Source organism: Budorcas taxicolor, chromosome 6 (genome assembly GCF_023091745.1).
Source record: "Budorcas taxicolor isolate Tak-1 chromosome 6, Takin1.1, whole genome shotgun sequence".
Taxonomy (NCBI): Eukaryota; Metazoa; Chordata; class Mammalia; order Artiodactyla; family Bovidae; genus Budorcas; species Budorcas taxicolor.
Window position 1 is genome coordinate 77604461 of NC_068915.1, and position 27889 is coordinate 77632349.

The 27889-nt window shown below is 36.6% G+C and overlaps 1 protein-coding gene across 1 annotated transcript in view; it reads left to right on the forward strand.

Annotated features, from left to right (window-relative positions):
• The window catches only part of ADGRL3 (adhesion G protein-coupled receptor L3), a 579390-nt gene that overhangs the window by 182671 nt on the left and 368830 nt on the right, over positions 1 to 27889 (forward strand). The window contains exon 4 of the mRNA XM_052642093.1: positions 6587 to 6696. Within this exon, the coding sequence (XP_052498053.1) occupies positions 6587 to 6696 (110 nt within the window). The remainder of the gene's footprint in view (positions 1 to 6586; positions 6697 to 27889) is intronic.

Sequence of the window (27889 nt, forward strand, 5' to 3'; positions counted from 1 at the left end):
TTAAATAAGCAAGGTGACAATATACAGCCTTAATGTACTCCTTTTCCTATTTGGAACCAGTCTGTTGTTCCATGTCCAGTTCTAACTGTTGCTTCCTAACCTGCATACAGGTTTCTCAAGAGCCAGGTCATAATAGTACTCCCCCAAACCTATAAGAGTGAATTACATTAGTTTCCCAGAGTGCCATGAAATATATGACACACTCACACAAGGCAAAGGGATCATGGTTTTCAGGTCACCATTCTGGAGTCCAGTGCCTATTGTTCAATTAAGAGAGTCTGAAAAGTTATTTCACATCACCACACCTATTCCCTCCGCTATGAAATTGGGACTAGTAATATTCATCTCAAAAAGAAGTGGCAAGTAAGAAATGCATGAATGTGCTTGATTAAAGAGTTACTGTAAATCTCAAGCTTTTTGTATGCTGGCAAATGTAATTTGCACACAAATAATTTATTTGGCTCAGCTGTAATGAATCCACCTACCAATGGAAGAGACATGGGTTCAATCCCAGGGTCAAGAAGACCCCTTAGAGAAGGAAATGGCAACCTACTCCAGTAATCTTGCCTGGGAAATCCCATGAACAGAGGAGCCTTGCAGGCTGCAGTCCATGGGGTTGCAAAAGAGTCAGAAATGACTTAGCAACTAAATGACAATAGCTATTTATTTGGCCTACTGTAAAAAGAAATGTAAATCTGCTTTTTTCCTATTTCTACTCTCAATCCAAATAATTTATGTGCTTTTCTGTGTGTCAGCTTTTTCTGTGTTGTAGGTTTATCTCAAAAGATTCAGTCTATCTAGAATGAAGTGTGACCAACCCATGCCAAAACAAATGACTAATGATAATAATGAGGATAGCAACAGTAATTAATAGTATATCTTGTGCATTTGTATGATACTTTACAGAGTTTTAATACAGTTTTATAAACAAATTAACTTTATGAGGTAGTAAAATAATTTGGCCTCCATGTTATATATGTAAAGACTGAAACTACACAATATTTCTTTGAGAGTTCTACCGGATATTTGTTATTGTCAACTGCTTTTTAATTCAAATGCTTTATTTGAAAATTGTCTATTGTTGATATAGAAAAATTTTATTGCCTAAATTTTCTGATAAAAAATGTTGAAATTTTTTTCAAATACTGAAGCCTTAATTCTATTATAAGATAATGGCATTTTTTTCCTGTGAATATTAGTAGATTCGATTGCATTTGACTACATTTTATAATCTTTTCTCATCCTTTATTCTGAGTTTTAAGCATATCTTTGATATCAGAGATATTGAAAATCATTTTTAAATGTATACTTGAATTAAAATGAAATTAAAGAAAAAACTGAATGTAAAACACATCAGAACATTCAATTATTTTATTTTGCTTTTATCATCAAAAGTAGAATAAATTTAGTTATGACAACTTTGATATAATTGTAAAAGTTTTCTTACTGGTATATATTGATCAATAATCTTTAATATATTAATTTAATTTTAATTCACAGTGACTGAAATCATAAAAGAAATAAGAGGATAGACTTTAATCTGCAGCTTTAGAAATGTAGATCGTTTTTAAACAATCTGTAATATATCTGATACAGAAATAATATTCTAGAAGTTGTCTACCTTTTTATTTCTAAAGATCTTAATTTATGAAAAGCATTTGATACAGGAAAAGTAATAAAATATAACCTATTGAAAATACTGTAAAGCATTGTTTTCTGTAGAACAATGATGACAATAACTGCAGTGTTATTTATGTAGCATGGTTTGGTTTATCTACCTCTTCAAACACATGTCTCATCATTTAGAAGCCTTTCTTGATTCTTCTTTGGTTACCCTTATATACGATATTTGGGACTCATGACAGCATCTAATGTTTATAATAAATGTGGCTTGCTGCCGGGGTCTAGCCCCGGTGGATCCAGGGAATTCGAAGCGGGGACGGTGTTGGCGAGGAAAGACTTATTTATTTATTAATATAAGATTAGATTAGGAAGAAATAGTGTAGTAGGAAAATTTAGTGGAGAAAAGAGGCTGAATAACTTAGTATATGTGGAAAGCCAATAAAGTTCCAGACAAGGAACTTGCACCATCAATATCGGAGAGTGCCCCGCCTTGGGCTCTCTCTCTTATGGATCTTAGAAGCCGGGACAAGTAAGTACATGGTGAGCCTCCCCGCTCCAAATGGGAACTCAGCCAGAAAAAGAAAAGAACGACATGGGGAAGCCCAGCATCAGTGCAAGACTCCAAAAACTATTTTTTAAAATCAGCTTATATACCCCAAGTTGTACATAATGGAATATGCAGAGTTATGCAGGGGCAGCAGTCCTGACCCTCATTGAGACAAGGCTTTCTTTTTGCATACCCTCCCGTGTACAAAAGGTCTCAGGTGGTTTACATTATCTTCTGGCCAAGAGGCTTGTTAACATTTTTATGGCTCTCTTCCTGGATTATTGTCTGTCAACCAGAAAACTCCTTTTCCCTAGAAGTGTTTTTTCTTTACTCTGCATCACCCTCAAAGTACTAAATAAAGTTACATTCCTGTAGAACAAAGGTGCAGTGGGTTATAACAAAGAAAGTACTTAACTCAAAGATCTAATGTTGCTAATACCAGGTCTACTACCTGTTTTTCTATACACCAACTATATCTAAAAATAGAGGATATGAAAATTTGGCAGCAAGTATTGGCTCAACAAATGAAACCTTTAATCAGTGCTATTCTAATGATTTTGACTCCTCGGAAGCCCCTACATTCCTAGGATGTTTTAAGCTTCCTTTGCCTCCCACAGTCAGGAGGCCTCAAACAATCACATGCGCAGCTGTATGAGTCCTGCAGGCAGGCTAAAAAGCCATCAGAGGGGTTTTTGGATTGAACCACTCATATTATGCCCAGGAGATTTATTATCTAAAAGCTCTAATTTTTTCCAGAAAAAGGTGGTGGAGGGACAATCCCCTGTTAATGACAGAAGAGTAGGTGGAAAGCATAACACAGTAAAGCAGGCAGATTCTGGTCTTGGGGGGTGGATGCTCAGGAATTTCCAGGGGGAATCCCTGAAGCCGAACACATCCTTGCGTTTTGTCAGGCTTCCTTCCGCATGACCCTGTCACGGGTGGGATTCCTCATGCTGGCTCCCAGCAGCCTGCTTCAGTTTTCCTATGTATACATTAATAATTAGTATTTTTGTTAATTAAATAGTATATGATATGCAGAATGATCAGTTCACATGTTTAGATAGTAAGATGGGTGGATGTAAATAATATGCATATATTTTAATATCTGCATATACAATTATAACCATGTGAAATTATTTTTGATTCAAGACAGTTTTCTTAGAAACAAACTGTCATAATTGCAAATTTTAACATTTATGCCCTACTCATAAATAACTAGTAATTTGGTTTGCTGGTATCAAACATTGATTGTTTAAACAATATACATTTGAAATTGTCCACTTGTATCTGAAAATTATAAAAATAGCACAAAGTCAAAATTAATTTCATTACTATAAAGCTGTAGTAATTAGGAAATAGGTTGATAATAGGAAGTAAAACAATAGGCCAAGAAATAAAACATTATATTTAAATATAGGGAGAGTGAAAAAGTTGGCTTAAAGCTCAACATTCAGAAAACGAAGATCATGGCATCTGGTCCCATCACTTCATGGCAAATAGATGGGCAAACAGTGGAAACAGTGGCAGACTTTTATTTTTCTGGGCTCCCAAATTACTGCAGATGGTGACTGCAGCCATGAAATTAAAAGACGCTTACTCCTTGGAAGGAAAGTTATGACCAACCTAAATAGCATATTCAAAAGCAGAGACATTACTTTGCCAACAAAGGTCTGTCTAGTCAAGGCTATGGTTTTTCCAGTGGTCATGTATGGATGTGAGAGTTGGACTGTGAAGATAGCTAAGCGCCAAAGAATTGATGCTTTTGAACTGTGGTATTGGAGAAGACTCTTGAGAGTCCCTTGGACTGCAAGGAGATCCAACCAGTCTATCCTAAAGAGATCAGTCCTGGGTGTTCATTGGAAGGACTGATGCTAAAGCTGAAACTCCTGTACTTTGGCCACCTCATGCAAAGAGTTGTCTCATTGGAAAAGACCCTGATGCTGGGAGGGTTGGAGGCAGTAGGAGAAGGGGATGACAGAGGATGAGATGGCTGGATGGCACCATGAACTCGATGGACATGAGTTTGAGTGAACTCCGGGAGTTGGCGATTTACAGGGAGGCCTGGTGTGCTGCATTTCATGGGGTTGCGAAGAGTTAGACACTACTGAGCAACTGAACTGAACCGAATATAATATATATAATATTTATTTCAATCTTATAATTACTTGAGATTAACAATAGTATTTTATTTATAGAATATTTAAATATAATCTTGTTTTTATCACGTATATTTTCATTTTTCATTATTTCTACTTTGAATTCATTCCTGATAATAGCTGATTTTTCTGTAATGATCTGGATATAACTGAGTTTATATAGCTGCTCATTGTATAAAATCCTAACACAGATTTAGGATTTTATCTTTTCAAGGTGTGATGTTAAAATTGTATTTCTTAACTGCAAAAAAAAGTCATGTCTTTTAAGACAACTTTCTCAAAGGGTTTTCTGCTGATTTAAAGAAATGTTAATACACTAAAATACTTGCACCACCTATTTTCTATGTATGTTGGTGACAGCCACATTTATGTTAATGTTATTATACAATTGTTTGATAATCATTCTTAGACCTAAATCTATGCAAGATAATTTTATAGTATGTTGACCATCAGAATTAGCTATTATTCTAATAAACTGCCTGATGAGTATGGAATATTGGCCTTTATTACTCTTTCACTGACAATGCAAAATATATTTTTAAGTTTAAGACATTCAGTAATAAATCTGTTTTAATTTAGGTAATAAATAAAAACCTCATTATGCCTGACAAATGGTAGCCTCAAGTAAACTCAACCATTTTTAGTATATATCAAAATGAGTTCTGCCCTAAATGCTCCTTATCCAGCTAGTATCCTAGCAAGGATTCAGAGGTATAGGTCATACGAGGAAATGAAACATATCAAGAAAATAATTTAAAAAAGTAATAATAAAGAAAGAAAGAAACAGAGAGAGAAAAAATCTAGCGTGAGATATATTTCTGAGAAGAGTAAGATGAGAACATAAAGCAAACGACAGTGAGAATTTCTCATACTGTGTGCTTAGCAATACTCTTTTGAGTAGGAGAAGTCATATATATATATATTTTAATAGGAATGTTTACTTCTTGATAAATTATTGAGTCTAAAAAGATTTTGAGTAAAATTTGCTAGAATGAGGCTGCTCTGAAATTGAGTGTCTTTTTCAGAGCCAAAATCATTTTCATTATATATATATGTACCCATGAGTAAATCTAGGTAGTTTGAGCATTCTTTGGCATTGCCTTTCTTTGGGATTGGAATGAAAACTGACCTTTTCCAGTCCTGTGGCCACTGCTGAGTTCTCCAAATTTGCTGGCATATTGAGTGCAGCACTTTCACAGCATCATCTTTCAGGATTTGAAATAGCTCAACTGGAATTCCATCACCTCCATGAGATTTGTTCAAACTACCACACGACTGAGCAACTGAACTGAACTGAAATCTAGGTAACCCAGATCTGTTTAGCCCAAAGCCACAAAAGATGCCTAATTTGTTTTTCTACTTCATTAGTAATGTCTGATCTTTCTCTTTGGTAATCTTCAGTTCAGTTCAGTCGCTCAGTCGTGTCTGACTCTTTGCAACCCCATTAACCGCAGCACACCAGGCCTCCCTGTCCATCACCAACTCCCAGAGTTCACTCAGACTCACGTCCATCAAGTCAGTGATGCCATTCAGCCATCTCATCCTCTGCTGTCCCCTTCTCCTCCTGTTCCCAATCCCTCCCAGCATCAGAGTCTTTTCCAATAAGTCAACTCTTAGATGCTGACATTTGTGAATAGCAATCTGCAACATTAATGTCATTATTTGGCTGATCATGAGGAATATGAGTACATTCTTAAAAGTAGTCTTACTTATGGGATTATGTATTTTTATACTAATTTATATAAATTAAATTCTTAGATTTTGATATTTAAATATTAACATTTTACTGAGTTTATTTTTTAGGTGTAGCTAAAAGTGTTTCAAAAACATATGTTCACTGCCTATAAAAGTGATATGATAATCAGTGAATGTATTTTACTACTGCCTAATAAAGTTCTGTGGTTCTATTTTCTTAATTATTATTATTTATTTATAGAATGAGAGTATTTTCCTACCAAATAGTCCTGTCTTCACATTGACAATATCCTATGGGCCAGTTAATGTTGCTTAAGCTGTGTTTTAACTTCTAACTCAATATTGTGCTGTGCTCAGTCTAATATTCAGTTAGTTACTATGAATAAACTGAATGAATTTTTTAATGTCTAGCTTTTTAAAGTATACTATAGACATTACCTTAGTAAACCTAAAATTGCTTAAATCTTTGTAATTAGAAAGTATTTATCAGATAAATTTTGTATTTATGTCAATAATTACTTAACTATATAGACACTTATTATTTTTTCTTTTCCTTTGACTTTAGGTGCAATAACAGAACCCAGTGTGCAGTGGTGGCAGGTCCTGATGTTTTTCCAGACCCTTGTCCAGGAACCTATAAATACCTTGAAGTGCAGTATGAATGTGTTCCTTACAGTATGTATATTCTTATACTTCTTTTAAAAAAGGAAAGATATTAAGCATTGCTTTGCATGCATTGACAACATATTCTCTATAAAACATAAAAATAATCACATAAATTATATTAAAAACTGGATAATTTTGATTTTTCAAGGTCATACATTATCTTCACACTTGGACTAATTAGATGTTGCCTGCATGATCTTGCAGCATTTAATTTTGACTATATTTTTCTATATATCAATCAGTACTTATTCTAAAACTCTTTTCTTAATGCAAGAATATAAAATATTTAGGAAAAAGGATGAATGAATGATATGTCAGTACTATATCCCTCTAGTTCCAACAAGCAGCAGTAAAAGTGAATAATATGCTTGTATACAGGGTAGCATAGAAATTGATACATTTTCAGTTTGATAGAAGCAATTAAATCTAAGCTTCCTCTGCTGCCAACATATTGAAAATTAAAAATATTCATTCAGAGGGAACAGGCTGGGTAGAAAATGCAAGAATTACATGAACTAAAGCACTCTTTAGAATGCATCTTTTATACTCTCAAGAAGTTAGTCTTTACAAACCTTATGTCAGAAAAAATATATACCAAGAACTTATTTTTTTCCTTCAGGTATAATAAAAAGTCAAACATTCAAAAATGAAATATTTTTGTTCCTTTTTTTTAATTCAAAGTTAGAATCACCATCTCAAAAGAAAAAATTTTGATCTAACTAGTTAATTATTCATGGAATACCTTAGTGAAGAGCACTTAGGAAATCCTGTATTCTCATACTAAATATGCAGCTCATCCTAGAGGTAGAAAACTCCTGGGATCAAAAACAAATCCCAGGTTCCAATATCCTTTGACATCTCAGAAGAAACGAACTGTCTGGGGATCAGCAAGTATACTGTGCTGAGAGATATTTCTGGGCTTCACTCATTTCTGTTTATTTAAAAAGCAGTGCATTGCTTATGAGCTGTAAGTGTGTATACTCTGATAATAGAGAGAAATTTGGCCAGCAAGAAATGGATTTAAATGTAAAAGTAATAGTGAAAGCAATCAGGAGAAAATTCCATTGTTTATTTATTTAAGATGTGATTGATTAGAAATATATCTAGTGAAGTTTTATAGGCTAACTTTATCATACAGAAGCATAAGTGTATAAGTGAAAGTGAAGTCGCTCAGTTGTGTCCGATTCTTTGCGACCCTGTGGACTATAGCCCACCAGGCTCCTCCATCCATGGGATTCTCCAGGCAAGAATACTGGAGTGGGTTGCCATTTCCTTCTCCAGGGGATCTTCCCGACCCAGGGATCGAACCCAGGTCTCCTGCAATGCAGGCAGACGCTTTAACCTCTGAGCCACCAGGGAAGCCCATAAGTGTATAGGTTTTATTGAAATCCCAGTTGAGGTTTCCCCTTATATTGTTATCTCCAGAGACTGACCATTGTATAAAAATATAAAGCTAAATGACCATTTATTGTTCATCAGTGTTATTTTAAAGAACTAAAATTTGTAGTCTATTTTAGAACTGTGACAATTATATTTGGATAGCATAATAATAATATCTATGTGAAAAATGTAGAATTGCTACTTCCGAAGGCATTTTTTTAAAAGTATGAATTAAAGTGTGCTTCAGTTTTAAAGACAGTTTTAAGAAACTTATATTCATATTTTTGAAACATAAAAGCTGAAGAAGGCTTGTTTAATATTGGTTTTTTATACAATTTTTAAAAATTAAAGAATTTCACAGCTGTTTCTTCAATTTTATATGCTTTTTCCAAATTTCTTTGAGGATAACTACTCCAAAATCCTGTGCCAAACTCATTCTGAAAAAATAATTTTCTTAAATCATTTTGATATAAATGAGAACTTGCTCCCACACATTTGTATAAAAGGATTGTGATTTATCACAGATTTCCTCTCTGTCTTATAAATTTTTAGAGTTGGGCAATTTGATTCCTGAATATCCTGTATTTACAGGTTTCTGATAATCCTAAAAATGTACTGATTACTTTACAAGTATGTCCATACTATATTAGAATATTTATCTGATTATTTCATTAAATAACAATTATAAACACAGGTGCAACCACTATCCAGGTTATACATGGTTTAATTTATATGATATAGTATGATTATGTTTATTTAAAGTATTTTCAGTCTGTTTCAGTTAAAAGTGTAATGAATAACTGGAAATTCATTTAGTAAGTTTAACTTGAATTTAAAAGAAAAGAATCCAAAAGAAGTTGAAAACCATAAAATAAAATAGAGTGACTAGTTTGAAAGGTAGGATAGTTTACTAGAAAAATGCCCAGGTAGCAGGGTCCTGGTTAACTTAACAAAAATCTGGATCTTTTAGCTCAGGTAAGCTGTTAAAATTTTCTGAGTCTTACCTTACCAACTTGCCCTCATCTATAGTACAGTCATCCCATTTTATCTGTGGTTTCATTTTCCATGATTTCAGTTACCCATTGTCAATCTCACTCTGAAATTATTAAATGGAAAACTCTAGAAATAAACAATTTATAAGTGTTAAATAATATGCCATTCTAGCTAGCTGGATGAAATCTGCTGTCCTACCGCAGACATGAATCATCCTCTTGTCTAGTATATTTACTGCGTTCATTACCCTCTTGTTAGTGTCTTAGTAGTCATCTGGGTCATCACTTCAGCTGTCTAGTGATGATAGCTATCATGCCATCATAGTACTTGTGTTCGAGTAACCGATCTTTTACTTAGTAAAGGGCCCCAACGTGCACGAGGAGTGATGCTGGAAATATGGATTTTTTTTTAATTATGACTAATTAATAAATTAAATGTTATCATAGATATGTATAGGAAGAAAAACAGTATATTTGAGGTTTGGTGCTATTTGCAGTTTTAGGGATCCACTGAGGGTCTTAGAATATATTCCCCTTAGAATGATCTTAGCATGGGTAAGTCAGTGGGAGACTATTACAAGTCCTGATTTAGGTGATGATAAGCGCCTTTACTTTTCTCCAGAATAAAAAAGCACTGTTTGTTGTTGTTGTTGTTGTTCTCCCAAAAGTGAAAATATTCACTTATAAAAAGAGCTGACATTTATTAAAATTAACTACATGTCATTTACTACATTGGTTATAGGACTCTTTGTAGGTGACCTCATGGACTACATAGTCCATGGAATTCTCCAGGCCAGAATACTGGAGTGGGTAGCCTTTCCCCTCTCCAGGGGATCTTCCCAACCCAGTGATCGAACCCAGGTCTCCCACATTGCAGGCAGATTCTTTACTAGCTGAGCCACAAGGGAAGCCCAAGAATATTGGAGTGGGTAGCCTATCCCTTTTCCAGAGGATCTTCCTGACCCAGAAATCAAACCGGGATCTCCTGCATTGCAGATGGAATCCTTACCAACTGAGCTATCAGGGAAGCCCTTTATGTTTATATACCCTCTTTTATTTAATTCTCACAATCTCCTCCCTGTTAGGTATGTGTGTCACAGCTTTACTAAAGAAGAAACAAACTCAATAGGATAAGTAGAGTGTTTCTTATAAAATGTAGAATAGCTAGAAAATGGCAGAGGCAAGAGTTGAGTCTGTTTGTAATATTTGTTCTTAAGGACACAACTCTACTTTCATCAGTACAGTAATGGCACATGATGAAGAAAGAACTTCAAGAACCCAGGCCCTTTTTCTCAGTTCTTTTGCTACTTACTTTTAAGAGGTTTGTATTCTTCTCTTAAAGCAGCTGAATCGCTGCAAACTTTTATTTTCCCAAACACCTACTGAAGCTTTATGGCAAAGACTAATTTGTGCTTTAAAAATACTACCTGCAATTTAGAATGAGGCTTTTATCTACATAGTAACTTTAAAAGTTTTTTAAATTACCTGCATTATAAGAAAAAAAAAATCCTTGTACTTAATTAAAATGTGTGTTAAAAAACCTCATTGTATTAGTAGAAGACAGACTTTATATTTAGGATTCAATATTAATATTTTAAGCTTTTCTAATGTACCACTGAATAAACAACCAAACAAGAGATGCTGTTTTGTTCTGTTTGTCATATAGTTTTATAATATCCATTTTAATTTTGAATTTAAGATGATATTTTAAAATGTATATGATGATATATTTTGTATTTATGAATGCTTTGATCTTAATATTGATGTATGGGAAAATATTGATATTTTATATTTATATGTGTATATATGTATGTTATATATATATACACACACTCTGTATTTTTCCATGGTAATATTGATTTTTAATGTGATACTTTTTCTTGGTAAAATATAGAAAAGAAGGAGATATAGAAATGTAGGGGAAAACAAAATTATGTATAAAAACATATCAATATTAATTATATATAAGCATATTAAAGGTAATATAGAAAAATTCAGCAAAGTCTGTTGTATCACATAGGAGAAGGAAAGTTGAAAATATCTAAGATAAGCTTACAATAATTTTTTCACAGAGTTTTAGGAGTCAGTAAATAGGTAGATAATTGAACAATAAGTTTTAAAAGAACCTTTACCTGAATCAATCAAATGTTATGACTTCTTTTGAAAAGATGACAGTAGGGAATAAAATAAGGAAAATGAGTAATTGTTAACTATGTAGTGAGGCTACTGAATTGTCCTACACCAAGTTTTTTGGATATCTTGTACTAAGTTTTTTTTTTTTTTTCTCAAATTGTAAAAGTTGTATTTAATCTTTTCTTCCTACTATTTGTATTCTCTTGTTTGGGTTTATAAGTACCCTGATTTGGGGTAGGATGAATTAATATTTTTTCTGTGCTGTCACACCTTAGTTCCACTGTGGCTTTGATAGCTTTTTCCTTTCCTTCTGCAACTTGATTTTCCTCCTGTATGATATTTTCTCTCCAAGAGATGACCCAGATATTCAAGAGGTTAAACCTCAGCCTTTACCAGTGCCACATATTTGCTCTCTCATCTTCTTCTCACCCTGCCCCATGACTTCTAGTCTGATTTGGGATTAAAAAAATTGTAAGCATCTTTAAGCAGAGCTTCCTTCATTTAGCCAATTTACGGGGATGACTTAGTTAGAAAGAAAACAATAAAACAACTAACCACCTACACAGAGTATTTCTGAGCAAAAAATTCTTTACTTTATATCCTGCTGACAATTTGTCTTTCTTCCAAGGGATACAATTTCACGCACATTACACTCAAAAAGTGCATGTCTTCTCTCACAGTCCAGCTTTCCTATTCAGTTGTTTCTTCTTTTTAAAAATACAAAGCACATTTTACTTATTCTAGTAATCTTCTCCTCTGGTAGATTTTCTTAGGAGATAGATGTGGGAAGCACACAATTGGAGAGGTATTAGAAACAAGTGTTTGGTTAAACCAGTCTTATTTTATAGCACTTACAGACTTTTTCACCATTCACATTAGCCATTTGGAGTTATGTATAAGATTGTGTTTATAGAAAGACGTGCAAAAAGGGCATTATCAGAAATTAATATTTATAATTATATAATCTACTTTTTTTTTACTAAAAAATGTCATAATTTCAACATTTAAAGTGAACAAAGCCTTTAAATATTTAATTATAAATAACTCAATATATTTTACAGCTTCCTTGATAGCTCAGTTGGTAAAAATATGCCTGCAGTCATGAGATCCAGGTTCAATCCCTGGGTTGGGAAGATGCTCTGGAGAAGGAAATGACAAACCGCTCCAGTGTCCTTGCCTAGAAAATCCCATGGACAGAGGAGCCTGGTGGGCTGCAGTCCATGGGGTCACAAAGAGTCGGGCACAACTGAGTTACTAACACACACACAAATATATTTTACAAGTAATGTTTAACTGAGTATATATTTTAAAATGTGCACTGATTGTATATTTTAAAATGTGCACACATTGCTTTCCTACTGGTATTTATTATGTAAATAAGTCATTGTATATTTTAAAGCTCATTGTACTGAAATTAACCCATAGGTTTAAGTTTTTAAATATAAAAAACTGTCAAGATATAATTTTATTTCCAATGCCTCAGTACATTTTCCAGCTTGATACATAGGAGATATTAAATAAATATGTACTGAATGATTGAAAGAAGAAAGGAAATGTGATCAAAATTTAATCCTCTAAAAGTATTATGTTCATTGCTAGAATGATAAACAAAAGAAACTCTTATCTATAAGACAGACCTTATTAACTCAAAGGAAAGATCTATGGTAAAAAAAAAAAAAGTATTTATTAATTTTAGTTTCTCCAAGTTATTTGATGTTTGTTACTATATTCCTCAAGAATGCTATATTGTGCTGTGCTAAGTCGCTTCGGTCATGTCCAACTCTTTGCAATCCTATGGACTATAGCCTGCCAGGTTCCTCCGTCCATGGGATTCTCCAGGCAACAATACTGGAGTGGGTTGTCATCTCCTTCTCCAGGGGATCTTCCCAACCCAGGAATCAAACTGGTGTCTCTATGCCTCCTGCATTGGCAGGCATCTTCTGTACCCCTAGTGCCACCTGGGAAGTGCCTCAAGATTGCTACTAGCAACCAATTTGTTTTCCATATTATTATTTTATAACTTCTTATAATATATCAAGTATTATCCTTCTATAAGAAGAATATCAGTTATCTAAATTCTGTTTTTAGAATGATACTTAAAAGAACATCAGAATTCTTCCTTTCCTTTCTCCTTTTTCTCCCCACTAGTTTCTTTCTTAAATATTTTCTCTATACTTGACAGTATCTTGCACCTAACATACAATTTATAAAGCTTTTGTAAGTCAGACTATTTAGCAGTTAATTAAAACTTTTATTGTATATAATAAATATGAAATATTCATAAAAATTGCTATTATACATTTGAAAAACAGGAAGGACGAGTGGACTATATACTTTCTTAGAAGTTCTCATCCTAAACTCTCTCATGCTTTTTGTCCAACTGCTTCATATGTTTATGGAAGTTAGTTTCAACTAGATGATATCAGTTGCTTTCAAGATCTCCTTCTCTTATAGTCCTTTGCTCAATCAGTTTATATTGCAGACCAGACACTGTGCTAAATAGTTGGTAGAAAGCTAAGATAAAAATTCTGTCTTTGAGGAATTTGGCCCAATGAGACTCAAGGTCCCCAAAGTTACACTGTTACTTGTTCAACAAAGCAGCTGAGCACTTCATATTCACAGCACACTGAGGAGACATGTCCGTCTCATAGCGCTTGATGTTTGTAACAGGTGGGTACATCTTTAGGGAAGGTTTTCTGAAAGAGATGGCCCTTGAGCTGAGCCTCAAAGAATGAGCAGACTTTAGTGAGAAGGGCAATCAGTTTTGGCTGATGGGACAATGACAGATAAGAAACTGTTATGGTGAATATAAAACGAAAACAGTTCGGTATTTGTATAAAAACAAAATACAAGAGTGACAGGAAATGAAGCCATAGATTGGCAGGGTAGAAATCCTGATGCCCCTCTATGCTGGGATTCTTTTGAGTCCTGATACGCATCACAGTGAGGAACACAAAGGTAGAAAATTATTTTTAATGTAATTAACTAATATATTAATTAGAAATACTTGTTTGTAATCTACAAAAAACAATTTTCACTAAGATGAAAAACAGTCTTTTGGGGGAGAGAGGGTTGGGAAATAACAGAGTAATAGTTCCAGAATCAAAAGAGGAAAAGGCAAATCTCAAGATCCAGTAATCTAGAGAGTGTTAGTGGACAGCAAGGACTCCGTGTTTGGATAAATCAGTTCCAAAAATGGTCTGTGTAATCTAAGTCCTGTAAATATCTCTGCTGGAACTCAGTGTTAATTGCTCAGTCATTTCCTAGTCTTTGAGACCTCATGGACTGTAGCCTGACAGGGTGCTCTGTCCCTGGAATTCTACAAGCAAGAATAATGGTGGTAGTGGTGGTTTAGTCACTAACTCATGTCCAACTCTTGTGACCCCATGGACTAGCTTGCCAGGCTCCTCTGTCCATGGAGTTCTCCAGGCAAGAATACTAGAGTGGGTTGCCATGCCCTCCTCCAGGAGATCTTCCCAACCCAGAGATCAAACCTGGGTCTTCTGCATTACAGGCAGATTCTTTGCCATCTGAGCCACCAGGGACTGCATGGTGGCCAGCAACCTGCAGGTATCAGGACTCCATGAAATTCAGTTGTTGCCAAGGAAGGAGAATTGGGTTGTCAAAGAGCCTACATGTAACTAAAAAGAAGCAAACTCCTCAGTAGACTGTGCAATTCAGTCACTCAGTCATGTCTGACTCTTTGCGACTTCATGGGCTGCAGCATGCCAGAATACTGTCCATCACCAAGTCTCAGAGCTAGTCCTGTGCTAAATACAGCCTGCAGGGGATTTCTTTAGGCCTCTCAGATATCAACAAGTCAGTTTTAACATTAAGTCTGGAGAAATACTTGAGCTACATTCCCTTGGGCAACTGCAGACCAGAGCTGAGTATGTGCTGCACCTTTTAAACAGGGTCTGTTCTTTGCTACTTCATGTAATTTCCATTACTTTTTGTATTGTACCTGGTACATTATGGGCTCCCCAGATAATCCACCCTCTTCCAGCAACACAAGAGAAGACTCTACACATGGATATCAGAGATGGTCAACACTGAAATCATATTGATTATATTCCTTGCAGCCAAAGATGCAGAAGCTCTATACAGTCAGTAAAAACAAGACTGGGAGCTGACTGTGGCTCAGATCATGAACTCATTATTGCCATATTCAGACTTAAATCGAAGAAAGTAGGGAAAACCACTAGACCATTCAGGTAAGACCTAAATCATATCCCTTATACAGTAGAAGTGAGAAATAGATTTAAGGGACCAGATCTGATAGACAGAGTGCCTGATGAACTATGGACAGAGGTTCATGAAACTGTACAGGAGACAGAGATTAAGACCATCCCCATGGAAAGGAAACACAAAAAAGCAAAATGGCTGTATGAGGTGGTCTTACAAATAGCTGTGAAAAGAAGAAAAGCAAAAAGCATAGGAGAAAAGGAAAGATTATTCCCATCTGAATGGAGAGTTCCAAAGAATAGCAAGGAGAGATAAGAAAGCCTTCCTCAGTGAGCAGTGCAAAGACAGAGGAAAACAACAGAATGGGAAGACTAGAGATCACTTCAAGGAAAGTAGAGATACCAAGGGAACATTTCATGCAAAGATGGGCACTATAAAGGACAGAAATGGTATGGACATAACAGAAGCAGAAGATATTAAGAAGAGGTGGCAAGAATACACAGAAGAACTGTACAAAAAAATATTTACCACCCAGATAATCACAATGGTGTGATCACTCACCTAGAGCCAGACATCCTACAATGTGAAGTGAAGTGGGCCTTAGAAAGCATCACTATGAACAAAGCTAGTGGAGGTGATGGATTTCCAGTTGAGCTCTTTCAAATCCTGAAAGATAACGCTGTGAAAGTACTGCACTCAATATGCCAGCAAATGTGGAAAGCTCAGCAGTGGCCACAGGACTGGAAAAGGTCAGTTTTCATTCCAATCCCAAAGAAAGGCAATGCCAAAGAATGCTCAAACTACCACACAATTGCACTCATCTCACATGCTAGTAAAGTAATGATCAAAATTCTCCAAGCCAGGCTTCAGCAATATGTAAACCATGAACTTCCAGATGTTCAAGCTGGTTTTAGAAAAGGCAGAGGAACCAGAGATCAAATTACCAACACCTGCTGGATCATGGAAAAAGCAAGAGAGTTCCAGAAAAACATCTATTTCTGCTTTATTGACTATGCCAAAGCCTTTGACTGTGTGGATCACAATAAACTGTGGAAAATTCTGAAAGAGATGGGAATACAAAACCACCTGACCTGCCTCTTGAAAAACCTATATGCAAGTCAGGAAGCAACAGTTAGAACTGGACATGGAACAACAGACTGGTTACAAATAGGAAAAGGAGTACATCAAGGCTGTATATTGTCACCCTGCTTATTCAACTTCTATGCAGAGTACATCATGAGAAACGCTGGACTGGAAGAAGCACAAGCTGGAATCAAGATTGCCAGGAGAAATCTCAATAACCTCCGATATGTAGATGACACCACCCTTATGGTAAAATGTGAAGAGGAATAAAAAGCCTCTTGATGAAAGTGAAAGAGAGTGAAAAAGTTGGCTTAAAGCTGAATGTTCAGATAGCTTAGATCATGGCATCTGGTCCCATCACTTCATGGGGAAACAGTGGAAACAGTTTCAAACTTTATTTTTAGGGGCCCCAAAATCACTACAGATCATGATTGCAGTCATGAAATTAAAAGACGCTTACTCCTTGGAAGGAAAGTTATGACCAACCTATATTGCATATTCAAAAGCAAAGACATTACTTTGTCAGTAAAGATCCATCTAGTCAAGGCTATGATTTTTCCATTGGTCATGTATGGATGGGAGAGTTGGACTGTGAAGAAGGCTGAGCGCTGAAGAATTGATGCTTTTGAACTGTGGTATTGGAGAAGACTCTTGAGAGTCCCTTGGACTGCAAGGAAATCCAACCGGTCCATTGAAAGGACTGATGCTAAAGCTGAAACTTCAATACTTTGGCCACCTCATGCGAAGAGTTGACTCATTGGAAAAGACTCTGATGCTCGGAGGGATTGGGGGCAGGAGGAGAAGGGGACAACAGAGGATGAGATGGCTGGATGGCATCACCAACTCGATGGACATGAGTTTGAGTGTACTCTGGGAGTTGGTGATGGACAGAGAGGCCTGGTGTGCTGGGATTCATGGGGTCACAAAGAGTTGGACATGACTCACTGTACTGTACTGAATGATATGTAAATGTAGACATGATGCTAATTATCAGTAAACAAGATGAATTACAGTTCAATTCAGTTCAGTTCAGTTCATTTCAGTCGCTCAGTCATTTCCAACTCTTAGTAACCCCATGAATCACAGTTTCCAGGCCTCCCTGTCCATCACCAACTCCTGGAGTTCACTCAGACTCATGTCCATCAACTCGGTGATGCCATCCAGCCATCTCATCCTGTGTCATCTCCCCTCCTCCTGCCCCCAATCCCTCCCAGTATCAGGGTCTTTTCCAATGTGTCAACTCTTCAAGGATTAAAAATTAATTGGATTTGGAGAGTTAGGAAAGTATTTGATTTAGGAAGCAAACTGTTATTATAGACTTGCAGTTTGAGAGGTTAACTTACCCATACTCACTTACTTCATTTGAAATAGTAAGATTATATAACTAATGCACTTAAACTTAATTCAAATAAAATTTTATAAGACCCTCAAATTGAATAACATAAACCTGACATTTAAAGAGACATGGAATATAACATTTTGTTTTTAAAATATACAGCATATGGAACAAAAAGTAGTGAAAACATGTGAAAGTGAAGGTTTTCTTTCCAAAGTGTTTGCTACTAGGAACATCTTATAGCAAATATGATGTGTGAGATCTTCAGAGTTTATTTTTCAGAAAAATTTTTTCTAAATTCTTGTAAAATCAATTGAAATACTATGAAAGGGTATTAGTATATTATAATCATTAATCTTATGAAAGCAGAAAAAATAATCAATTGTGTAGAAAGTACTTAATCCAAATATTAAAATTTTCACATCATAGTACCTCAATTAACTGTGTTATTAGTAAAGGGATAAATGTATATAAAGTTTAATGTTTTGTTTTATTTTTGAGTAATTTCTCAAAATTCCTCCTATATGTGATAGATCACAGATCCTGTGAATGTTGTAAATTTTATTAAATTGCTTAAAATTTTTTCAAAGCCCTGCTATTAAAGCCAAATTATTTTACACAATTAAATACTTATATGGTAGACTCAATATGTTCCCTTAAAGAATCCACATCTTAATCCCATGATTAGGTGTTTATAAGTGGCAGAGAGACTTTGCTGATTTGATTGCAGACTTTACAGACTCTGAAGATCTTGATAAGGAGAAATTATCCTGGATTATCCATGGAGACCCAATCTAATCATAAATGTCCTTATAAAAAGGAGACAAGACATTAACAGATGAATGGATAAAGAAGTTGTGGTACATATATATAATGCAATATGACTCAGCCATAAAAGGAGTGAATTTGATTCTGTTCTAGTGAGGTGGATGAACCTAGAGCTTGTTATGCAGAGTGAAATAAGCCAGAAAGAAAAAAAACAAATATCATATATTAATGCATATATATATATAATCTAGAAACAAATGGTACTGATAAACGTATTTGCAGGCAGTAATAGAGACACAGACATAGAAAAGAGACTTGTGGACATAGTGAAGGAAGGTGAGGATGAGACAAATTGAGTGAGTAGCACTGAAACTTACACATTACTATATGAAAAATAAATCTAGTGGGAAGTTGGTATATATCAGAGGGAGTTCAGCCTAGTGCTCTGTGACAAACTAGAGGGGTGGGATGGGGTGGGGTGTAGGGGAAAGTTTAAGAGGAGAGGGACATATATATACTTATGACTGATTCACTTTGTTGTATGGCAGAAACCAACATGGCATTGTAAACAATTATCCTCCAACTAAAAATAAAATTTATAAAAGAAAATAATAAGTAATATTCAAAAGAAGAGATATGACAGCAGAAGCAGAGATTGGAGGGATGCACACTGAAGATGGAAGCAGGGGCTACTGACCAAGGGATGCAGGTGTCCTACAAGAAGCTGGAAAGAACAGGGACATAGACGTTCCCCTTGAGCATGCAGAATGAACACAATTCTGTTGACCTCTTAAATTTAGCCCTTAAGAGCTATTTTGAACTTCTGAAAATGTATGTTGTTTAAAATCACCAAGTTTGTGGTATTTTTTTATAGCACCACTAGAAGACCAGCCTAGATAGCATATTCAAAAGCAGAGACATTACTGTGCCGACTAAGGTCCGTCTAGTGAAGGCTATGGTTTTTCCTGTGGTCATGTATGGATGTGAGAGTTGGACTGTGAAGAAGGCTGAGCGCTGAAGGATTGATGCTTTTGAAACTGTGGTGTTGGAGAAGACTCTTGAGAGTCCCTTGGACTGCAAGGAGATCCAACCAGTCCATTCTGAAGGAGATCAGCCCTGGGATTTCTTTGGAAGGAATAATGCTAAAGCTGAAACTCCAGTACTTTGGCCACCTCATGTGAAGAGTTGACTCACTGGAAAAGACTCTGATGCTGTGAGGGATTGGGGGCAGGAGGAGAAGCGGACAACAGAGGATGAGATGGCTGGATGGCATCACTGACTTGATGGACATGAGTCTGAGTGAACTCTGGGAGTTGGTGATGGACAGGGAGGCCTGATGTGCTGCAATTCATGGGGTCACAGAGTCGGACATAACTGAGCGACTGAACTGAACTGAACTGAGAATACTAAGTATAACCTATTACATTTTTTTCTGACATGATTAACATATTTGGAAAAAAAAACATTGTTTACTTATGACATAAACTAGTGAAGACAGTTTTATTTTCTGAATAATGATTGTTGTGTATTTCTCTAATGATATTTTTAACAGGTAAACATGGAAACTGTCTCTTCCATGGAATGGCTGGATATGAGATGCACAACATGTTGTTATAGACAGAAATCATTTTAATTCTATGAATATAGCAAGCCTAAAGCAAACCAAAGTCAAGTTAATCGTTCGAAAAATCACTTTTAATGTGTTACATATATCTGCTACTTATAATAAGCTGAGTGCCAAAGAATTGATGCTTTTGAACTGTGGTGTTAGAGAAGACTCTTGAGAGTCCCTTGGACTGCAAGGAGATCCAACCAGTCCATTCTGAAGGAGATCAGCCCTGGGATTTCTTTGGAGGGAATGATACTAAAGCTGAAACTCCAGTACTTTGGCCACCTCATGGAAGAGTTGACTCATTGGATAAAGTCTCTGATGCTGGGAGGGATTGGGTGCAGGAGGAGAAGGGGACGACAGAGGATGAGATGGCTGGATGGCATCACTGACTCGATGGACGTGAGTCTGAGTGAACTCCAGGAGTTTGTGATGGACAGAGAGCCCTGGCGTGCTGCAATTCATGGGGTTGCAAAGAGTCGGACACGACTGAGCAACTGAACTGAACTGAACTACTTATAATAGGCAGCAAAAATATTGAATGGGTGAATAAGTGGTTTATGGTAAACATATGAGCTAATCAGATAGGGTGAATAAATGCAGTGAGTTTCCATTTAAATTTTCTTGTACTTTAAGCAAAGAATTTTTCACAGTAACTGAGTAATACTTGAATTAAATCCATTATTTACAGACTTCCAAGTCAACTCTGCATGTATTAATTTAATTCCATTTTATCAGTACTTAGTTGCTCAGACATGTCTTACTCTGCAACCCCATGAACTGTATAGCCTGCCAGTCTGTGTCCATGGGATTCTCCAGGCAGGAATACTGAAGTGGGTTGCCATTTCCTTCTCCCAAGGGATCTTCCTGACCCAGGGATCAAACCCTGGTCTCCTGCATTGCAGGCAGATTCTTTACCATCTGAGCCACCAGGGAAGCCCAATAAAAACCTAATTATCTTCAAAATTTTGCACAATGCCTAAATGCCCCCAATATTATAAATATGATTGTTTTCTAACTTCCAAGAAACCATAATCATCTCATAATTCTGTCATCCTTAGAGTAATCATATTAACATTGAATCAGAGAGGGAAAGGAACTCAATATTCCTTTGTTTTTACAATTGTGTTTTAATAATAGATTTTGTCCTCTTTGTGCTAATTGCTTTATACTTCAACTGGAATAGAAACCAATGCAGGATAGAATAATAAGTGACATAGAGACAAAAGAAGTGACTCCTTCCAAGTGTTTTTCATGGCAATAACATATTTCTAATTACTACTTAGGCACATGGCAGGTCCTGTCAAATTTTCCATTCCCTTACCAGTTCTCTCAAGCATGAGACTATAACAGTAATAGTGAGAACCTTAGAATTTATGTTCTGATTTTGCTAATTAATAGCTGTTTTCTAGTGAAATGACTTCATTGCTCTGTGAATGAGTCTTTTCACATAGAAAGTAGGGATCATAATCAAGTCACATAGTGTCTGTGAAAATTAAAATTAAATATACATAAAAAGGTTTATCTAGTGATGGCCATATTAAATTAAATTCCCAGTATATATATTAAATTCCCAGTATATATATTAAATTCTGAGTATATCATAGCTATTAAAATTAAGATGGTTGTGACATTTTACCCATTTCTGAAGTTTTTTGACAATCAGTGCTATAGTGTACTTGGGCCTAGAATTGTTATGCTTTTAATTTATCCCAGGAAGCCCTGGGTATCCTAGCCATCTCTATTGCTCTAGACTGTCAGTATAGATTCACAGACAAGACTTTTTGTCTTCGTTCTTGTTTATGTTTTTGTTTTTGTTTTTTTTTAGATCACCTCAGGATTTTGAGTCCTTCTTAGAACTAGTTACAGAGCAATCTGTCCTATGATTTAGCTCTTGAAACAGTGCTGTTTTATGCAGTTGTTCTCTTTGACCCCAACGTGGTACTAAGACACATCAAACAATTTTTTTCTTCCACCCTCAATTCTGTGCATTCTTTTAGCACATATTCCCTACTCTGCATCCTCTTTAGACTTAACCTTCAACAGAAAATTGGATTAAAGATTTACTGAACATGGTCTGCCCGTCAGAACAAGACCTAGTTTCCCCCTCAGTCAGTCTCTCCCATCAGGAAGCTTCCATAAGCCTCTTACCCTTCTCCATCAGAGGGCAGACAGACTGAAAACCACAGTCACAAAAAACTAACCAATCTGAACACATGGACCACAACCTTATCTAAATCAATGAAACTATGAGCCATGCCATGAAGGGCCACACAAGATGGATGGGTCATGGTGGAGAGTGCTGACAAAACATGGTTCACTGGAGAAGGGAATACAAACCACTTCAGTATTCTTGCCTTGAGAACCCCATGTAGAGTATGAAAGGTGAAAAGATAGGACACTGAAAGATGAACTTCCCAGGTTGCTTGGTTCCCAATATGCTACTGGAGATCAGTGGAGAAATAACTCCAGAAAGAATGAAGAGACAGAGCCAAAGCAAAAGCAATACCCAGCTGTGAATGTGACTGCTGATGGAAGTAAAGTCCAATGCTGTAAAGAGCAACATTGCATAGGAATCTGGAATGTTAGGTCCATGAATCAAGGCAAATGGGAAGTGGTCAAACAGGATGACAAGAGTGAACATCGACATTTTAGGAATCAGCAAACTAAAATGGACTGGAATGGGTGAATTTAACTCAGATGACCATTATAACTACTACTGTGGACAAGAAGCCCTTAGAGGAAATGGAGTAGCCATCATAGTCAACAAAAGAGTCCAACATGCGGTATTTGGATGCAATCTCAAAAATGACAGATTGATCTCTATTCATTTCCAAGACAAGCAATTCAATATCACAGTAATCTAAGTCTGTGCCCTGACCAGTAATGCTGTAGAAGCTGAAGTTGAATGGTCTATGAAGACCTTCAAGACCTTCTACAACTAATACCCAAAAAAGATGTCCTTTTCATTACAGGGGACTGGAATGAAAAAGTAGGAAGTCAAGGCATACTTGGGGTAATGAGCAAATATGGCCTTGGTGTACAGAATGAAGAGGGCAAAAGCTAACAGAGTTTGCCAAGAAAATGCACTGGTCATAGCAAACACCCTCTTCCAACAACACAAGAGAAGACTCTACAAATGGACATCACCAGATGGTCAATACTGAAATCAGATTGATTATATTTTTTGCAGCCGTAGAAGGAGAAGCTCTATACAGTCAGCAAAAACAGAACCAGAAGCTAACTCTGGCTCAGATCATGAACTCCTTATTGCCAAATTCATACTTAAATTGAAGAAAGTAGCAGGAAATTGCTTTTTCTAGGGATTAGACAGAGTGCCTGATAACTATGGATGTAGGTTTGTGACATTATACAGGAAGCAGTGATCAAGAACATCTCCAAGACAAAGAAATGCAAAAAGGCAAAATTGTTGTCTGAGGAAGTCTTACAATCAGCTATGAAAAGCAGAGAAGTGAAAGGCAAAGGAGAAAAGAATAGATATGCCCATTTGAATGCAGAGTTCCAAAGAATAGCAAAGAGAGATTGAAAAAAAGCCTTCCTCTGTGATCAATACAAAGAAATAGAGGAAAACAATAGAGTGGGAAAGACTAGAGATCTCTTCAAGAAAACTAGAGATAACAAGGGAACTTTTTATGCAAAGATGTGCACAATAAAGGACGGAAGTGGTTTGGACCTAACAGAAACAGAAGATATTAAGAAGAGATGGCAAGAATACACAGAAGAACTGTACAAAAAAAGATCTTCATGACCCAGATAATCACGATGGCTTGGTCACTCACCCAGAGCCAGACATCTTAGAATACTAAGTCTATTGGGCCTTAGGAAGTATCACTATGAACAAAACTAGTGGAAGTGGTGGAATTCTAGTAGAGCTATTTCAAATCTTGAAAGTTGATGCTGTGAAAGGGCTGCACTCAATATGCCAGCACATGTGGAAAACTCAACAGTGGTCCCAGGAATGGAAAAGATCACTTTTCATTCCAATCCCAAAGAAAGGCAATGCCAAAGAATTCTCAAACTACCACACAATTGCACTCATCTCATACACTAGCAAAGTAATACTGAAAATTCTCCAAGCCAGGCTTCAGCAATACGTGAACCGTGAACTTCCAGATGTTCAAGCTGGATTTAGAAAAGGCAGAGGAACCAGAGATTATATTGCCAGCATCCGACGGATCATTGGAAAAGCAAGAAAGTCCCCAAAAACCATCTACTTCTGCTTTATTGACTATGCCAAATTCTTTGACTGTGGATCACAACAAACTGGAAAATTCTGAAAGAGATGGGAATACTAGACCACTTGCCTGCCTCCTGAGAAATCTGTATGCAGATCAAGAAGCTACAGTTAGAACTGGACATGGAACAGACTGGTTCCTAATCAGGAAAGGAGTATGTCAAGGCTGTATGTTGTCACCCTTCTTATTTAATGTAAATGCAGAGTACATCATGAGAAATGTTGGACTGGATGAACCACAAGCTTGAATCAAGATTACCAGGAGAAATATCAATAACCTCAGAAAATGAGATGACACCACCCTTATGGCAGAAATCGAAGAAAAACTAAAGAGCCTCTTGGTGAAAGTGAAAGAAAAGAGTGAAAATGTTTGCTTAAAACTCAACATTCAGAAAACTAAGATCATGACATCTGGTCCCATCACTTTGTGGCAAATAGAAGGGGAAACACTAGAAGCAGTGGCAGACTATGTATATATATTTGGCTCCAAAATCACTGCAGATGGTGACTGCAGCCATGAAATTAAAAGACACTTGCTCCTTGGATGGAAAGTTATGACCAACCTAGACAGTTTATTAAAAAGGAGATACATTACTTTGCCAAAAATGGTCCATCTAGTCAAAGCTCTGGTTTGTCCAGTAGTCATGTATGAATGTGAGAGTTATAAAGAAAGCTGAGTGCCAAATAATTGATGCTTTTGAATTGTGGTGTTAGAGAAGTCTCTTGAGAGTCTTCTCCCTTAAACAGCAGAGATATTCTGCCAGTCCGTGCTAGAGGAAAGCAGTCCTGAATATTCATTGGAAGGACTAATGCTGAAGCTGAAACTCCAATATTTTGGCCACCTGATGCAAAGAACTGACTTATTTGAAAAGACTCTGGTGCTGGGAAAGATTGACGATAGGAGGAGATGGGGACGACAGAGAATGAGATTGTTGAATGGCATCACTGACTCAGTGGACATGAATTTAAGTAAACTCTGGGAGTTGACGACGGACAGGGAGGCCTGACGTGCTGCAGTCCATGGGGTTGCAAAGAGTCAGACACGACTGAGCAAGTGAACTGAACTGAATGGTGCTGGAAATTGCATGAATCACACCCACTATTACTATGGATTTGTGCATCGTGTCCTTTAGAGTCATGTGTTTCTCACTGATGTTAACTTTTTAGTGCTTGTTTATTCACCTCCAGACCCATTTTTCTCCATAGATTGCAATAGACAGTGAAAGTGTTAGTCTCTCAGTCATGGCTGACACTTTGTGACCCCTTGGACTACATGTAGCCCACCAGGCAAATCTGTTTGTGGGATTCTCCATCTAAGCCTACTGAAGTGTTTTCCCATTCCCTTCTCCAGGGAAGATCCCAACAAGGGATTGAACTACGGTCTCCCACACTGCAAGAAGATTCTTTACTCTCTGAGTCACCAGGGAAGCCCAACACTAGATAAGATGTCAGTGTCCTCCAGCACCTCCAGGTGGATCCTGGCCATGTTCAGTTATTTCACTCAACAAATATTGGTGCAGCCCTTATTATATGAGTTTTCACATACTGGCTCTAGGTTAATAACACTAGTGAATAATTATGAAGCAATCTAAACTTTTTTTTTGGGGGGGGGTAAACATCCTAAGATTCAGAGTATAGTTGTATAGTATGATTGTATAGTTATATGTAAATTGAGCTGTCCTTTCCTCATTCTGGTAGACTTCCCTGGTGGCTCAGATACTAAAGCAACTGTCTACAATGCGGGAGACCCAGGTTCGATCCCTGGGTCGGGAAGATCCCCTGGAGAAGAAAATGGCAATCCACTCCAGTACTACTATTGCCTGAAAAATCCCATGGATGGAGGAACCTGGTAGGCTACAGTCCATGGGGTCACAAAGAGTCAGACACGACTGAGTGACTTCACTTTCCATCTTCACTTTCCTCATTCTACTCTGTTTCTTTAAATTTCAGAATAGTTTTATATAGCCTTAGAAAACAATAAAATAGGAAAGACTAGAGATCTCTTCAAGAAAATTAGAGATAACAAGGGAACATTTCTTGGAAAGATGTACACAGTAAAGGACAGAAATGTTATGGACCTAACAGAAGCAGTAGATATTAAAAGATGACAAGAATATACAGAAGAACTATACAAAAAAGATCTTAATTACCTGGATAAACACAATGATGTGATCACTCACCTAGAGCCAGACATCCTGGAGTGTGAAGTCAAGTGGGCCTTAGGAAACATCACTACGAACAAAGTTAGTGGAGGTGATGGAATTCCAGCTGAGCTATTCAAATCCTAAAAGATGATGGAGTGAAATTGCTGCACTCAGTATGCCAGCAAATTTGGAAAACACAGCAGTGATCACAGGACTGAAAAAGGTCAATTTTCATTCCAATCCCAAGTAAGGGCAATGCCAAAGAATTTTCAAACTACTACATAATTGCACTCATTTTATATGCTAGCAAAGTTATGCTCAAAAGCCTTCAAGCTAGGGTTCAACAGTTCTAGAACCGAGAACTTCGAGATGTTCAAACTCCATTTAGAAAAGGCAGAGGAACCAGAGAACAAATAGCTAACATTCATTGAATCATAGAAAAAGCAAGGGGATTTTAGGAAAACATCTATTTCTGCTTCATTGACTACACTACAAACTTTGACTGTGTGGATCACAACAAACTCTGGAAAATTTTAAGGAGATGGGACTACCAGACCACCTTACCTGCCTCCTGAGAAACCTGTATGCAGAACAAGAAGCAACCATTATAACTGAACTTAGAACAATGGACTGGTTCAAAATTGGGAAAGGAGTACATCAAGGCTGTATATGGTCACCCTGCTTATTCAACTTAAATGCAGAGTACATCATGTGAAATGCTGTAATGGATGAAGCTTAAGCTGCTATCAAGATTGCCAAGAGAAATATCAATAACCTCAGATATGCAGATGACACCACCCTTATGGTAGAAAGTGAAGAAGAACTAAAGAGCCTCTTGATGAAGGTAAAAAAGGAGAGTGAAAAAGTTTGCTTAAAACTCAACATTCAGAAAAAACTAAGATCATGGCTTCCAGTCCTATCACTTCATGGCAAATACATGAGGAAACAATGGAAACAGTGGCAGACTTCATTTTCTTGGGCTCCCAAATCACTGCAGGCCATGACAGCAGCCATAAAATTAGAAGATGCTTCCTCCTTGGAAGAAAAGTTATGACAAACCTAAGTGTATCAAAAAGCAGACATTACTTTGTCAGCAAAGGTCTGTATACTCAAAACTATGGTTTTTCCAGTGGTCATGTATGAATGCAACAGTTGAACCATAAAGAAAGCTGAGTACCAAAGAACTGATGCTTTTGAACTGTGGTGTTGGAGAAGACTCTTGAGAATCCCTTGAACTACAAGGAGATCAAACCAGTCAACCCTAAAGGACATCAACCCTAAATATTCATTGGAAGGACTGATGCTGAAGCTGAAGCT